This window comes from Rhinoderma darwinii, chromosome 3 (assembly GCF_050947455.1).
Source record: "Rhinoderma darwinii isolate aRhiDar2 chromosome 3, aRhiDar2.hap1, whole genome shotgun sequence".
Classification (NCBI taxonomy): domain Eukaryota; kingdom Metazoa; phylum Chordata; class Amphibia; order Anura; family Rhinodermatidae; genus Rhinoderma; species Rhinoderma darwinii.
The window spans coordinates 18692408-18707669 of NC_134689.1; the positions used below are offsets into that span (position 1 = coordinate 18692408).

The 15262-nt window shown below is 41.7% G+C and overlaps 1 protein-coding gene across 1 annotated transcript; it reads left to right on the plus strand.

Moving 5' to 3' along the window:
• The first annotated feature begins 9793 nt into the window (after positions 1–9793).
• Positions 9794–14140, plus strand: LOC142748794 (protein kinase C delta type-like). The gene is made up of 4 exons (XM_075856064.1): positions 9794–10094; positions 11376–13270; positions 13389–13429; positions 14033–14140. Exons 1-2 carry the CDS (start codon positions 9872–9874, stop codon positions 12803–12805), a joined length of 1653 nt encoding a protein of 550 aa, XP_075712179.1. The 5' UTR covers positions 9794–9871; the 3' UTR covers positions 12806–13270; positions 13389–13429; positions 14033–14140.
• Positions 14141–15262: the final 1122 nt, after the last annotated feature.

The following is a 15262-nucleotide window of genomic DNA, read 5'->3' on the forward strand; positions in this document are numbered from 1 at the left end:
TATATAGATGTTGAGCTTATTTATACCAGCAACGTATGTACTTATTATATTTATATGCAGAAAAGTATGGGATGGTCCCAAAACAGAACGTAAGGTCATCAGGGGCAGTTTTCTGGTATTTAAAGAGCAAGTAAACTACGACTGACTACTTGAGTATTGCCTCCTCGACCTAAAACAAAACTACCAGCCAATAAAAAAAGTAATAATGAAAAAAGTTTAATTATCTAGTTATAAAAACAACAACATTTTTATATACCCTTTTAGGGAATTCTGTGATAATAGAGGATGGTCCATTGTTCAGGATCCTCATCTCTTGGCCAGAGTGGAGAGCGGTTACATAGAGTGTCTCGTGCTCTGGAGGACCTGTCCTGTTCTGAATGACACATACAACACATTGATATGAATGGGCACTGTGTATTGCTAAATTTCCTCTGTGATGGCGCTGCAGGGAAATAGAACACTTGCTACTAGGTTTCCAATCAGCTTATTTTCCAAGGGTCTTTCTAACAAGTAGGGATTAACCAAATCGGACGACCCGTCAAAATTAGGTCAGCGTTGTAGCTAGGCTTTTCTTCACCTGGGGCAAAAATTAATATTGCAGACCTAACCCTGTATCTAAATACCCTGGCCAAGGCAGAGTGGCTTTTGGTGCCCCCTTTGGCACCCAGCAATTGGGGCACATGCCCTACTAGACCCGCCCCCCAGCTCCACCCCTGAGTTAGACTACTCTGAATTCTTCTGCGATATTAAGATCTCCAAGACTGTAGACATGGGTGATATCTTCGCGCACAGTAGGGTCCATAGGGGTCTTTGGCCTTTTTCTTGTGTAAGCACCGGCTTTGATTCTTGTTACCTTCCTTCTCTGAACTTTGTCTGTGCCCACTGACTATTATCTAGTCATCTTATAATGCCCTTTGATTTCCATTTCCACCCATGGTGGCCTTTATTTAGCGGTCTTTTTGTGTCTTTAGAGACCGGTACTCATGGGTGATCATGGAGCCCTAGTCTTATACTGTATGTGATTTCCCAACAACCTGAGCTATGTTTCAGTTTCATACAGACTATACTTGTGAAATGATCCTTAAAAGCTTCTGATTCCTGTTTATTCAGTGCAGTTCCCACCTCTATATGGCATGCACCTAACGCTATTTATAAAGTTTTACTCATCTCAACTACTTATAGCTTGTATTTTTAGATGTATCTGTCTCAATAACAGATGGTTGTACCTTATCTTAGTGGTTCTTGGCTACACAAAGAGACAATTTCACAGTTTCAACGAGAGTCTACATACTGAACCTTACTGAACTATGACTGAACTTGTAAAGATATTTTTTATATAGGATGCTCCTTGCGTTGGGGGAGTCCCCTTCCTGGAAACCCATAATTCTGCATTCAGCATGTCTAAGGACCTCCATTGTTTACATGGAAAATCTTTTTTTTTTTTGCTGGTTTCAGAGCCTGATCAACAGATATGTACCCTCTTTACTAGGTAAATGAAGACATATTACAAGTGGCCTTCAAAAGTAGATAACCCTTAAGGCACTAATTACACGGGCCAATGATCTGGCAAACAAGTGTTCCTATGAATGCTGATTCCAGATCATTACCCTGTTTAAACAGAGCAACAATCAGCCATACCACCCAACCGTCCCGGATTCAGCGGGATAGTCCCGAGTTCCGGGCGGTGTCCTGCTGTCCCGGGCGGCTGGGGGTATGTCCCGCTGTCAACTATATCTGCGTCCTATACAGTTGAACCCAATTCTGAAGAAGGGAACCATCAGCTCCCTGCTTTAGAATTAGTTCAGAGCGGAGGAGCAGAGTGAGCTCCTCCGCTCACCAAGGACTCCCCGGACACAGGACTACTTTAAGCCCTGTGCTCTGAGAAGCCCTTGACGTCACTGTCCATATATGGACAGTAATGTCAGTGGCTACTCCTTGAGCGGAATCCCTGTTGCCGATGATCTGGCCGGGAATTCCGCTCCTAGAGGAAACGCCTGAGGTCACTGTCCATATATGGACATTGACGTCAGGGGCTCCTCCTGGAGCGGAATCTCCGGCCAACGTCGGCAACAGTTATTCCGCTCAAGGAGTAGCCACTGACGTACTATGTACTCCAGCGAGCAGTATTACGGCTGTGTGCATAAAGCCTAAAGGCCCTTTTACACCAAGCGATTGTAAACAGGGCAGCGATCAGCAGATGAACGAGCAAACGCTCGATCATCTGCTGATCGTATCGTTTTAAAAAAGTTAAATATTATCGTTGTCGGCAGCGCATCTCCCTGTGTAAACAGAGAGACGTGCTGCCGACATGATAATAACGTATTGGGACGAGCGATCGGAATAATGATCGCTCGTCCCCACACGTACATATCTCCGTGTGACAGGAGCAAACGAGCGGCGATCAATGATGTCGAATATCGGCAGGTGTAAAAGGCCCTTAAGGCTGGATTCACACACAGAATTTACTCACATTTTTGGTGATGTTTCTCACAGCATTACTTTTTTTTTAATGCCGCTGCCAAATGTTATAGTTTATGGTAAAATATGAGCCTAGAGAACATACACAGCATTTTAGTTTTTGGGATCTTTGTAGTGTTTTTGGGATCAGTGGTGTTTTTTTCAATAGGCTTTCTCCCATGGACTTTTCCATAAGACTTCAAAAGCGCCAGGAAAAACGCATGTACAAAAAGACAGTAAATAAAAAATGCTTCCAAAAATCTTGTAAAAAAATTTAAAAAAAAACACCCTAAAAACGCAAGTAGCATTTAAAAAAACGAGTGTATTACATGTGCTTTTTATGCCGTTTAAAATGGCAATGAAAACCCTGTTGTATGTGGAGCATAAATACTCAGAGGATTGAAACACGGAGAAATATTAAAATGTTTTATTTAATTTTTATTTTCTTGCATTGTATTTTTCCCGACCAAGTAAACGAGTCTCATTTCGCAGCGGCGAATGCAGTGTACGGCCCCCTTCACACACACAATACTTGCAAAAACCGCCATGAATTTCAAGCCTTTTTCATTGAATTTTTGTGTTTTTTTATTTTGTAACATTTTGAACATGCATTTCAAAAGTTGCTATAACATAGCAACTTCTCAGACAAACCTACAAATATTAATATAAGTCGAAGAAAACAGTGCAGATAGAACCACAGTTTTCATTTCAGAAAATTCTGTTTCTGATTCAGAATCCCAGGTCTGGAATACAAGTTATTTATATAGAGCCAGATCGCCATCTGCTGTTTTAAGTACATAAGTGTAAGCGTACGTGAGCCAATCTACCAAAAAAATCAAACTACAAAAACATGTTATGTTACTTTTAAAACACAGCACATTCAATTAAATGTCATGATAATGTGGATTGTCAGTTGTAGAAATATTGTTCGGATTCGCAGCATCCAGGCTGGAGAATTAGTGACCTGATATAACAGACTGACAGTGGCGGATTAAGTAGACCATAGGCCCTGGGCTGTTACCCAAACTTGGACCCTTCTTCTCCACCACCGCCCTGTCGTGCCATAACTATTGTTAAGGGGGGATTCACACGAGTGTGTATTCGGTCCGTGCGGGCCGCGTGGTTTTCACGCGGCACGCATGGACCAATACAAGTCTATGGGGCAGTACAGACAGTCCGTGCTTTTTGCGCAGCGTTTGTCTGCTGCGCAAAAAGCGCGACAGGTTCAATAACTCTGCGTATTTCACGCATCACGCACCCATTGAAGTCAATGGGTGCGTGAAAACCACGCAGGTTGCACGGAAGCGCTTCCGTGCGAACCGACTGAAACAGCGCACCAGCTGTCAAAAGGATGAATGTAAACAGATAAGCACCACGTGCTTTTCTGTTTCCGAACATCCAAATGGAGTGTCTTTGCGATGAGCGAAGCCGGACAAGCGAACCAAACTTCACCGGGTACGGCCGAACTCGTTTTGGCCGAACCCGGCAAAAAAATTATCGGTACGCGACATCAGGAGATAGTCACTGTTCATGGTGCTGAAAGAGTTAAACTGTTTCAGCACCATGGACAGTGACTTCCGATCCCAATATACATGAACCTGTAGAAAAAAAAACGAAGTTCTGACTTACCGACAACTCCCGGCTTCTTCCTCCAGTCTGACCTCCCGGGATGACAAATCAGGCCAAGTGACAGCTCCAGCCAATCACAGGCCAAGCACAGGCTGCAGCGGTCACATGGACTGGCGCGTCACCCAGGGAGGTGGGGCCTGATGTCGAGAGGCGCGTCACCAAGGACGCGTCACCAAGGACGCGTCACCAAGGCAACGGCCGGGAAGTTCTCGGTAAGTACGAACTTTTTCTTTTTTTTCAACAGGTTTTTCGATATTGTGTTCGGCATTCACTGTCGAGGATGCTGAAAGAGCTAGCTCTTTCAGCACCTTGGACAGTGACGGGCGTCGACTAGCCTCATCTCTATGATGGCGGCTGCGCGAAAATCACGCAGCCGCGCATCAGACACGGATGACACACGCAGCTGTCAAATGGTTTTTGCGCGCGCAAAACGCCGCGTTGTTTGCGCGCGCAAAAACGCAACGTCCGTCTGTATCTCCCCTAACACTACCTTTTTGTGCAAGCATTAACCAATGGGTGTTACGATTCCCCTTGTCAAAGGTCAGTGTCCCTACATACTGACACTCTCCAACCATCGCTGACAGTATCACACTGTGCAGGGACACATCCACCTGACAAAAGGAATGGTAACACCCAATTGTCAAAGACTTTTTGTGAAATACAAGGATTTCCTATAACAAACATGTCAGGAGAGGAGACAGATTCTCTATAAAACCAGTGGCTCACAGGTGACATCTTCTCAGATTCTAGTAGTTTTTTTTCCACTTTTGGTGCAAAACCCATTGAAAACAATAACTTTGCCACCAACTTTTTGGTATTAAAGGAACCAACAGGAACAATGGAGAGCTGCGAAGAGCTCATTCAAACTTGCATATGAATGTACGAATCAAATACGGACGCGCAGTACAAAACTTAAATTAACAATTTGTTAAAGGATTAACTTTTTTTTTTTTGCTGTTTTTGTATAATATTGGAAATATACAGATGATAAAAATACTGAACAATTATGCAAATGTAAGCTATGCAAACATGGAACATGCATTTTTAAATTGAACCCATTGACTTCTATGGGTTCTATGGGCCTAATACTGTACCCATACGGATCCATTGGAATGATGCGTATAAAAAAAAAAAAACGTCATGTGCATTAAAAAAACGCGTATATAAAAAATGAAATGTGAATAGAACCATTTGAATATATTGGCAATGTTTTTCCAATGTAAAAAAAAGCAAAATACAAATCCATAATAGGCTTGTGTGAATGAGCCCTAAGGCTGCACACGCACGCACGCACACTTTTATTTTGCCGTTTTTTTTGCCCAAAAACTCTGTGGCCAGAGGTTAGTTTAAAGTCTAAAGTAAAATATGAGAATGTCTATATACACAGCAATTCCTTTTTTGTCACTTTAGTAGCGTTTTTTTGGGGTCAGTGATGTTTGTTTTTTTAAATGCAGCATGCTCTAGGTATGGTGTTTTTTTTATTGCATTTTTCTCCATAGGCTTCTCTATAGGACTTTAAAAACTGAAAGAAAAACGCACATACAAGAAGTCACAAGATAAAAAATTGCCACCAAAAACGCATGTAAAAAAACGTTACATTTACTTACATTTACTTACATGAGTTACATGAGTAAGTCCCACAGAAACGTCACCGAAGTGCCTTGAGAGTGAATAGACATCACCTCCAGCCAGGACGCTGCTCGCGAGATCACGCTGTGCAGTGAAAGAAGCTGGGCTGGAACAATGAGAAGTGTATGACGCTGATTGGTCAGTGTCATACACTTCTCTTCAATATGCTCAGTTGGTAAAAAGCAAAAAAAACAAACAGTTGTCTATTAAGAAACTAATTAGCATAAATCTAAAATTGTTAAAAACTTGCTCAAAATAAAAACCACTTTTTTTTATCTACATTACAGCGTCGATCAGATTATGTAGAAGACAGGGCATTTATAATCTGGTGACAGAGCCTCTTTAAAAAACACTGGAATTTTTACATGCAAAGTGCTAAAATAAAACGCTATTAATTATTTACAAAAATGTTTTGCTTTCTGTCCATAAACAGCGCCACTCTAGTCCATGGGCTGTGTCTGATACTGCAGCTCAGCCCCATTCAAGTGATGGCACTGTTTCTGTAAAACAAAAAAAACTTTTATTCTAAGTATTACAGAGGCTCTGTCACCACATTATAAGTGGCCTATATTGTACATGATGTGATCGGCGCTGTAATGTAGATTACAGCAGTGTTTTTTATTTAGAAAAACGATCATTTTTGACAGAGTTATGACCTATATTATCTTTATGCTAATGAGTTTCTTAATGGACAACTGGGCGTGTTTTACTATATGAGCAAGTGGGCGTTGTGGAGAAAAGTGTATGACGCTGATTGGTCACTGATTGGTCAGCGTCATACACTTCTCTCCACAACGCCCACTTGGTCTAAAAGTAAAACACGCCTAGTTGTCCATTAAGAAAGTCATTAGCATAAATCTAATATAGGTCATAACTCCGTCAAAAATGATAGTTTTTCTAAATAAAAAACACTGCTGTAATCTACATTACAGCACCGATCACATCATGTACAATATAGGCCACTTATAATGTGGTGACGGAGCCTCTTTAACGTTGATGTAATCCAAGGCTTATCCCAGTCTCACTTTTTGCCCCTGTAGGAATGTGCCATTGTCCACCTTTTTTAGAGGGTTTTCTCATGCACAAACCTCTTTCCTTAGGTTTTATTAGGGCATACGGACATTATAAAATAAGCCAGCGCGTAATACTACAGCCAATGTATATCCAGCTCCAGCTACCCCCGGTGATAACAATTGATCACCATTGATTGCCTTCCTGGTACAAGCCCTTTAAAGGGGTTTTCCAGTCATTAGAAATTGATGGCTTATCCTCAATATCTGATCAGTGGAGATCAAACTCTCGGCACCCTTGCCGATAAGCTGTTTTTAAGGGAGCTCATGCGAGCCACTGCTTCTCATTTATTCCTTCCCTGCTCGTATTGTGAATCGCCGAAACACTTGTAACAGCGGTTCACAGTATTACAGTCTTCTTCCATACACTTGAATAGAAGGTGGTTGTTAGGGCCTGTTCACATCAGCATTGGTTTTCCGTTGTGGGGTTCCGTCGGAGGTTTCTGTCGTGGAACCCCGCAACGGAAAGTCAAACGGAAACCTTAGCTTTTTTTCAACGGAATCAATAGCGCAGTCAACTTGATTCCGTCAAAAAAATGGAAACCTGCCAGAACGGTGACAAACGGAAACCATTAGCAATGTTTCCGTCACCATTGATATCAATGGTGATGCAAACAGAAGCTAAGGTTTCCATTTGACTTTCCGTTGCGGGGTTCCACGATGGAAACCTCAGACGGAACCCCTCAACATAAAGTCAACGCTGAAGTGAACAGGCCCTAATATTGTGAACCGCCGCTATAAGTGTGTCGGCGATTCACAGTACGAGTTGTGACAGTAATGAAGAGGAAGCAGCGCTCATATACCGTAAGTGCCGCAGACCCTTCAACCAGATGATTGGTGGTGGTGCCTGGATTCAAACTCCCCACCGATCAGAAATTGATGGCCGATCCTAAGGGTAGGCCATCATTTTCTTATGACTGGAAAACACCTTTAAATGCATATCGGTAAGGCAGTATTTTGCTCTTATTATTTTTTTTATTTATTTTTTTCAATATCCCTTCAGAAGCAAATATAGCTGGTTCTAGCATTCATAAGAATACTTTTTTATGCAATACACTTTAACTGGTCCGATTCGCATTGTTGCATCCTTAATACCTGCAACTGTGAATCAATCGGCTTCCTGCAGGGTGCAAAATGCCACACAGCTGCTGTTATCTTATATAATGTTACAAAAAGACAAATGGAAACTAAAAGACCAGCAGTGTCCAGCAGATGGGGGAAAGTTATCACATAAGAGTGAAAGATAGCGCTCCTCCAGAAGGAAGAAAACAGTCTCTCTAGTGCCACCTATAGGCAAACTAAAGACATAAATGTATTCCAACTATGAATACACACCGATACGGAGCAGGTAAAGACAGGTAAAGTCCAAGTTAACTTTCAAACAGTCAAAACAATATGTACTTTACCGCTCTAGCAATATGTACAGTCACAGAGAAAATCCTTCCTCTTCCAAACTCAGTACTCCAATTTCTACCGTCACTTAATAGATAAAAAGCGGTGTGTGGGCAAATTAATTGGCGTGCCTCGTGCAAGAAGTTTTAGATGTGCCTGTGACGTTTTTATCCTTGTGAATATAATAAACATTTCTACTTGAAGAAACCACCTCCGGAGTTTGGAAGAGAAAGGATCAGCAACTTAGATGTGATGGTTATTGGCTGGATCCTGGGTGTCAGAGACATGCAGGACCAGCTGTCGGCCGAGCCGTCAGTCCAGAGCAAGAGAACGGGTGTCCTGAGTCCCTTGAATGAACGAAATCACAGGCACGCTTGCGCACTGCTGTTCTATTCATTCTCTATAGAAATACCAGAGATAGCCGAGTATGGACTCTTTCCTCATTGCAAACGGTGTAAATCTCAGTGTCATAGCAATGGAGGACAGTTAGGCTAAGTGCACAGGGGGTGGATATGCTGCGTAAAAGCACACCGCATATCCACCCTTTTCGTCGCAGGGAATTACGGGCAAAAAAACGCATCATACTGTGGTGCAGTTATTCGCCCGGTATTTTCCTGCTGCGGGAAACTGCAGCACTTAGCACTAGCAGGCCGGCCTCCTGGAATGAAGTTTCATCCCAGGGGGCGGCTGCAGCATGTGACCGCTGTGATTGGCTACAGCGGCGGTCACATAGGATGAAGCAACATCCCAGGAGGCCGGCCCTCTGACGTAATCCGGGCCGGCCTCCAGGGATGACGTTTCATCCCATGTGACCGCCGCTACAGCCTGTGATTAACTGCAGCGGTCATATGGGATGAAACGTCATCCCAGGAGGCCGGCTTGCAGAATGTCAGAGGTAAGTATAAGGTTTTTTTCTAAGTTGTGAATATTGCGACGTAATTGCTGCAATTCCGCTGCAAAAGTCGCAGCACTTGACTGTTTGTTGCAGGTTCTAGATCCCCATTGAATTCAAAGGGGAAAACCCGCAACAAAAACGGCGATTACTCAACCACAATTGACATGCTGCGTCTTCAAAAAGTGCACCGCAGGTCAATTTGTGTGCGGAATCTCCGCATATCACGTACGGAGCGCGTGGATGACACTTCTTGAAATCTCAACCACTCCTCTGCTATTGCATTATGCTGCGGATTTTCCGCAACGAAAAAGGTTGCCGAAAGTACGCAGTATTTACGCCATGTGTGGACTAGCCCTTACAGTATAAAAATAAGTGCTAGAGCACAAATGTGTGGTTTATATTCTGTTCGTCATGTATTTCTATAGCCAACAAAACTGCGCTCAGACGTGGCGACTTAACTGCAAGTTACATTGCAATGCCAAATAAAAACACATGGGTAATTGGTAAGATGTGTATGTAACTTATACAAAGCCAATTGACCATAGGTTGCCACCATACAACATAGCTGGTGACATCACAATGCTGGCAGATGAGCTACAGCTGATGACATCACAATGCCCCATAGCTGGCAGGTGGGCTACAGCTGATGACATCACAATGCCCCATGCCCATGCATATAGAGCTTGCAGAGGTCACAAACGTTGCATTTGCATGCTGCGAGTTAGCAGAGATACATGTGAGTGCTCCTGGACAATTTTTGGATTGTTCTTTCTATTGTGATTGCTGTGTTTGATACAAAATGAAGAGAAAGAGGAATAAGGAAGAAGGAGCAGAAAGAGGGAAGGAGAGTGAGGGGAGTAAAGAAGGAGAGGGGACCAAGAAGACTAAAATGGAGAATACCGGACTTACAGCTAAGAGGAGCATAAAGAACTGGCTCTTAGCCATCATTGGACGGAGAAGTTCACGAGACCTCCCAGGACCCAGTAACATCAGCCTGATGGATGAGAAGATCAGGACATCAGGTAAGAACTAAACTACGTTTTTACTTTATATAAAACTAGATTGCATCTATATTGATATTGACCCATACAACATTCATAGACTAAACTAGAGAACCTCATGGGTAGCAATAATGTTCCTGCACTTATCCATATTTACCAGCATTTCAGTCCCAAATTATAGAAATTTTTAGCCCCACCACGGTTCTGCCAGGGAATGGCCCCAAAGTGGCCCTTTTAATGCAAATTCGCAAATACATCGACTTTTGCTGTTATGTTCATTGGGAAAGTCCGGCAAAAATCAAAAATGCTCATTTGTTGGCAGCCAACATAGAAAATAAATATATAATTTATAGTTCAGGTAGGCTGTATGACAAGTTAATACTTTTTATAGGCAGATGTATTGATAACTTTTGTTACATGAATTATAAATCAGTATCTTAATTTAATACAATAACTATTATAAAGACGGTGAAAAATCCCATTTCTGTTTGGCCTAAAGGGGTATTCCCAAAAACAAAAATAATCACTTATCCACAGAATAGGTGATAATTGTCTGATCGCTGGGGGCCACAACATTGGGACTCCCAATGATCGTGTCAACGGGGGAACCGAACCACTCGATTGCATTAAGGAGGACCGTAAATGGAGTGGGGGTTGAGAATTCATAGTCTATGGGAAAAGCCATACTAATGAAGCACCACTTCTTATAACAAACAAGAATACGACTTGTTTGTTAAAACAAATTCCTCCAATGACATGTTTATAAATTCCTCAGAAATCAGAAAATTTCTTTAAAAGCAATTTACTATTGAAGACTTATTGGGGAAATTCCAATACTTTACAGGACTGAAAGGAATTTTAAAGTTATTGTATGAGGCTTAAACTAAAGGCATGTTTGTTTTTTCCAGTAGCCCCTATTGTCCATTGCATTTACTTGAATAGGGTTGTGCTGCAACACCAGACAAAGCCTATGCATAAAAGTGGCAATGTTTTTGGAAAAAAAAAATCTGAACTTCTTTTTCTAATCTGATACAACGGCTTCACCTCTGCTGTTGTCCTGCAAATAGTCCATAAAGCTATTCTACTTATAGATGGTCCACTGACTATGATAACAACACTATAATACAGAATTAAGTATCTCCATAATATATTTCTAGAGATTCGTCAAAGATGACCTTACACATTTTAACCGATTACAAATCTACTGATTTAATTATATGTCATTGATAATTATAAGGACTGTTACTTGTATTGCCAAAGACAAATAATAATAGAAAAAATATTCTGTTTTTAACCCAAAAGGCAAAAAAGGGTCCAAGGACAAAGAGGAAGAGAAAGACAGGGAGGAAAAGGGGACAGTAAAAGATGAGACACAGCGTAAGAGAAAGAGGACGACAGAGGAGAACAAACTTTCTGGAAAGAAAGCAAAGAAATCTAAAGGAAAAACATCACATAGTCTGGATGAACTGGAGAAAAAAGCTGAAGAGGAACAACCTGCACCATCTAAGCAGGAGAAAGAGACACCGGCTGCACCTAAGAGAAAGAGAACAGCAGACGAGAACCAGGAATCAAATAAAAAACTAAAAACATCTCTGAGATCTTCCAAAGAAAAAACATCAGGGAGTCAGGATGCAACAACCATCCTCAATGAAAAGCCTGGACCATCTCGTGAGGAGACTAGGACAGCCACTGTTCCTCTAAGCTTGAATTCCTTTACCTTCCATCGTGAACTTGGTAAAGGCTCTTATGGCGAAGTAACTCTTGCAAAAGACAAAATCCGTAAAGAACTTGTCGCCATTAAAAAGACGGGCAAAATCGATTTCACAGAACTGGGCCATACTTTCGTAGAGCGGGACATACTTGGTCTATCACACGAGAGCCGCTTTCTGATCCACGGACTTGCAGCGTTCCACAGTAAGAACCACGTGTATTACGTCATGGAACTGGCCGGTGGGGGTGACCTCGATACATTTACTGAGAATAACTTTCCACTGGAATTAAACACCGTGAAGTTTATTGCAGCAGAGCTGGTTTGTGGGGTGCAATTCCTCCATAACAAAGGCATCATCCACAGGGATCTAAAGCCAAATAACGTCTTATTAACATCAGATGGACATGTGAAGATCACAGATTTTGGACTGGCAATAACAAATGTCTTTGGAAGAACAACAGACCCCTGTTGTAGAACACTAGGATATGGAGCCCCAGAAATGATCGGGTGTGAGGAATATGGACCAGGGGTCGATTGGTTTGCATTTGGAGTCATCCTCTATAACATGGTGACCAATACAGACCCCTTCCCTGGAAACACAAAATCAGAGATCGAGGCCTCGATCCTGAACTATGTTCCACAGTATCCAACGTCTTTATCCTCTGACACCGTGGATATAATCAAGCGGCTGCTGTGTAAGAACCAGTTTGAACGTCTGGGAGTGACAGAAAACATCCGAGAACATCCATTCTTCTCTACCACCAACTGGCAAGAAGTAGAGGCTGGACGAGCGGCACCCCCGGATATACTGGTGACTGAGTCTGTGGATCTGAATATTAGTGACATCAGGTCTGCGCCCTGTACTAGGGACCATAACACCACAATTAAAGCTAAAGATCAAGAGCTTTTCAATGAATTTAGTTTTGTGTGTCCTGAGTGGTCGGAGAACTACCACGTCAGCCCCATCTATCCAGACACCCGGCTAAGAAGGTTCTCCTTGTCCCAGTGCACAGTCAACTAAAGTTTCATAACGTCTATAACAACACTGTGCTACTAAAATCTGCAACGCCATAAAATTCACTGTGTCTCCAAGATCTGAGAAACACCAAGGATTTGAGGAACCACCTTGTCCACCTTCTGCATCCCTGTCTAACAACCACCACATGAAGAACTGATCCTCCTTGCAGGACTTGGAATATAACATCATATTAACACCTACATTGTGAACAAATCTCCTTTATAGAGGTATTCCACCATCGTATCAGCTGCCTCCTTGTCCCCATCGAGCACTGGCCTGGGTCATCATCTGATTGGCCAGCTGTCCATTCCCGAAGAGGCTCAGTCTTGTTTCCAGATAAGACAATAAAGCACACCGGACCTCCACCGACCGAGTCCATGACACAGACTTGTTACTATTCCTTGTACCATTCTAGGAAGTTGGAGGGTCTTGTTTTCAGGAACCTGGAATCAGAGCACAATCTATAAAGTAAGTATGAAGCATAATCCTCTGCTAGAATGAAATTATTCAACTTCTCTATTTATTTTTCTTTTGGTTTTTTTTAATGCAATTTTAAATTCTTGTTTCTTTATTGAATCTCCAACAGGTGATTGACAAATTGAGTCAGGAGTTTTCTACCATTTAATGGTGAGTTGAAGTAAACTTCTATATTCACATCTATTATCTATATATACTATGATATATACTGTATATATAATAATTCATAACTAGAGATAAACAAGTCGCTGTGTGTCTGGCTTCAAAGACCCCCAAGAAACAGCTCATTTTCCAGGGGAAGTTGTAGTCAGCATCTCAATTCCCCTGCAGCAGCCACTACAGGGCAAATGTAGTATTACATGTTGACCATACAAATGAATGGCTGTCCATGTAATACATGGATAGTGATCGGGTCCGTCAGACCCCCCCCCCCCACTATGACAGTCATATGGCCTAATAGGTTATTTGGACAAGGGATGCCCAGAGTTTAAACCAAACTTTTGAATTCATGAGAACAGGGAATTGATTCTACTATTGTATCCTACATTCACTTTTTATAACTGGTCTTAATGTGTATTAATCGACTATAACAAAAAGTGATCAAGAAGGGAAAAACATTTAGTGAAAGTCACAGACACTTACTAGGAAAGTTAATGTACTGACAGATGATAAGTTTTTGCCCCTTCTATGCAAATACATTGATACTAGAATTGTGACACTAACCACAGATTTGTTTTATTTCCCTTCCTTTAGATTTCCACTATCAGCGATCAGTCACCGGATATGTGCAGCAATATCATCCTCCATACATGATACCTATTCCTGTGTGCAACATAATAAACATCCTGACTTATAAACTCACATTGTGTCTTTCATTTCCATCTTTTTGATCGGCCGCTTCTGATATGGACAATGAGGTTTAGATTCCAACTTCTTAAAATACCTGCCCTAATACCTAGTACATATCGTAGTAAGTGATCTGGAGCCCAGAGACGGATGCATATAATATATCGATTAACAACTTGATTTTAGGAGAGAATTGAAAAATTAGCAGAAATTCCAGAATTGATTTTCACATTATAAATTTATGCCATTTACTATGCAGCGTAAATAACATGTTACCTTTATTTTATGGGTCGGCACGATTATGGGGATACCAAATATGTAAGGGTTTTAGATGTTTTCCTTCGTTTGCACAATAAACACCCTTTTAGAAAGAAATTACTTGTTTTTGCATCGCCGCATTCCAAGAGCCGTAACTTTATTTTTCCGTCAATGTGGCCGTATGTGGGCTTGATTTTTGCGGTGCAAGGTGTAGTTTTCATTAGTACTATTATAGGGTACATGGGACTTCTTGATTAACTTTTTTCTTTATGGGGGGGAATGGGAGGAAAAAATCTTTTGCCATTGTTTTTTTTGGGTTGTTTTTTTAACGCCGTTCATCTGGCAGTTTAATTATTGTGTTCATTTTATTGTTCCATTCGTTACCTTATATGTGTATGTGTTATTTGTTTTGACACTTTTACTAAAAAAAAAAATACTTTTTGGGGAAAAAAGTGGTTTTATTTTATTTTTACTGTAATCTTTCTTTTTTTTATTTTTATAAAACTTTACTTAACTATTTAACTTTTTTGTCCCACCAGGGGACTTTACTTTGCGATCTTTAGATCGCAGATATAATGCTTTGGTATACTTAGTATACCAAAGCATTATTGCCTGTCAGTGTAAAACTGACAGGCGATCTATTAGGCCATGCCTCTGGCATGTCCTAATAGGCAGTTGCTGAAGGCAGACCTGGGGGCCTTTGTTTGGCCCCCAGCTTCCATGGAAACCCGACAAGGCCCAGCGATTTCGTTGCGGGGCGCCGATGACCGGAGCTCCCTCCCTCCATCAAACACAATAGACACCACTGTCGCTATTGACAGCGGCATCTAATGCGTTAAACTGCCGGAATTGTAGCGTATTCGATTCCCGCAGTTGGGG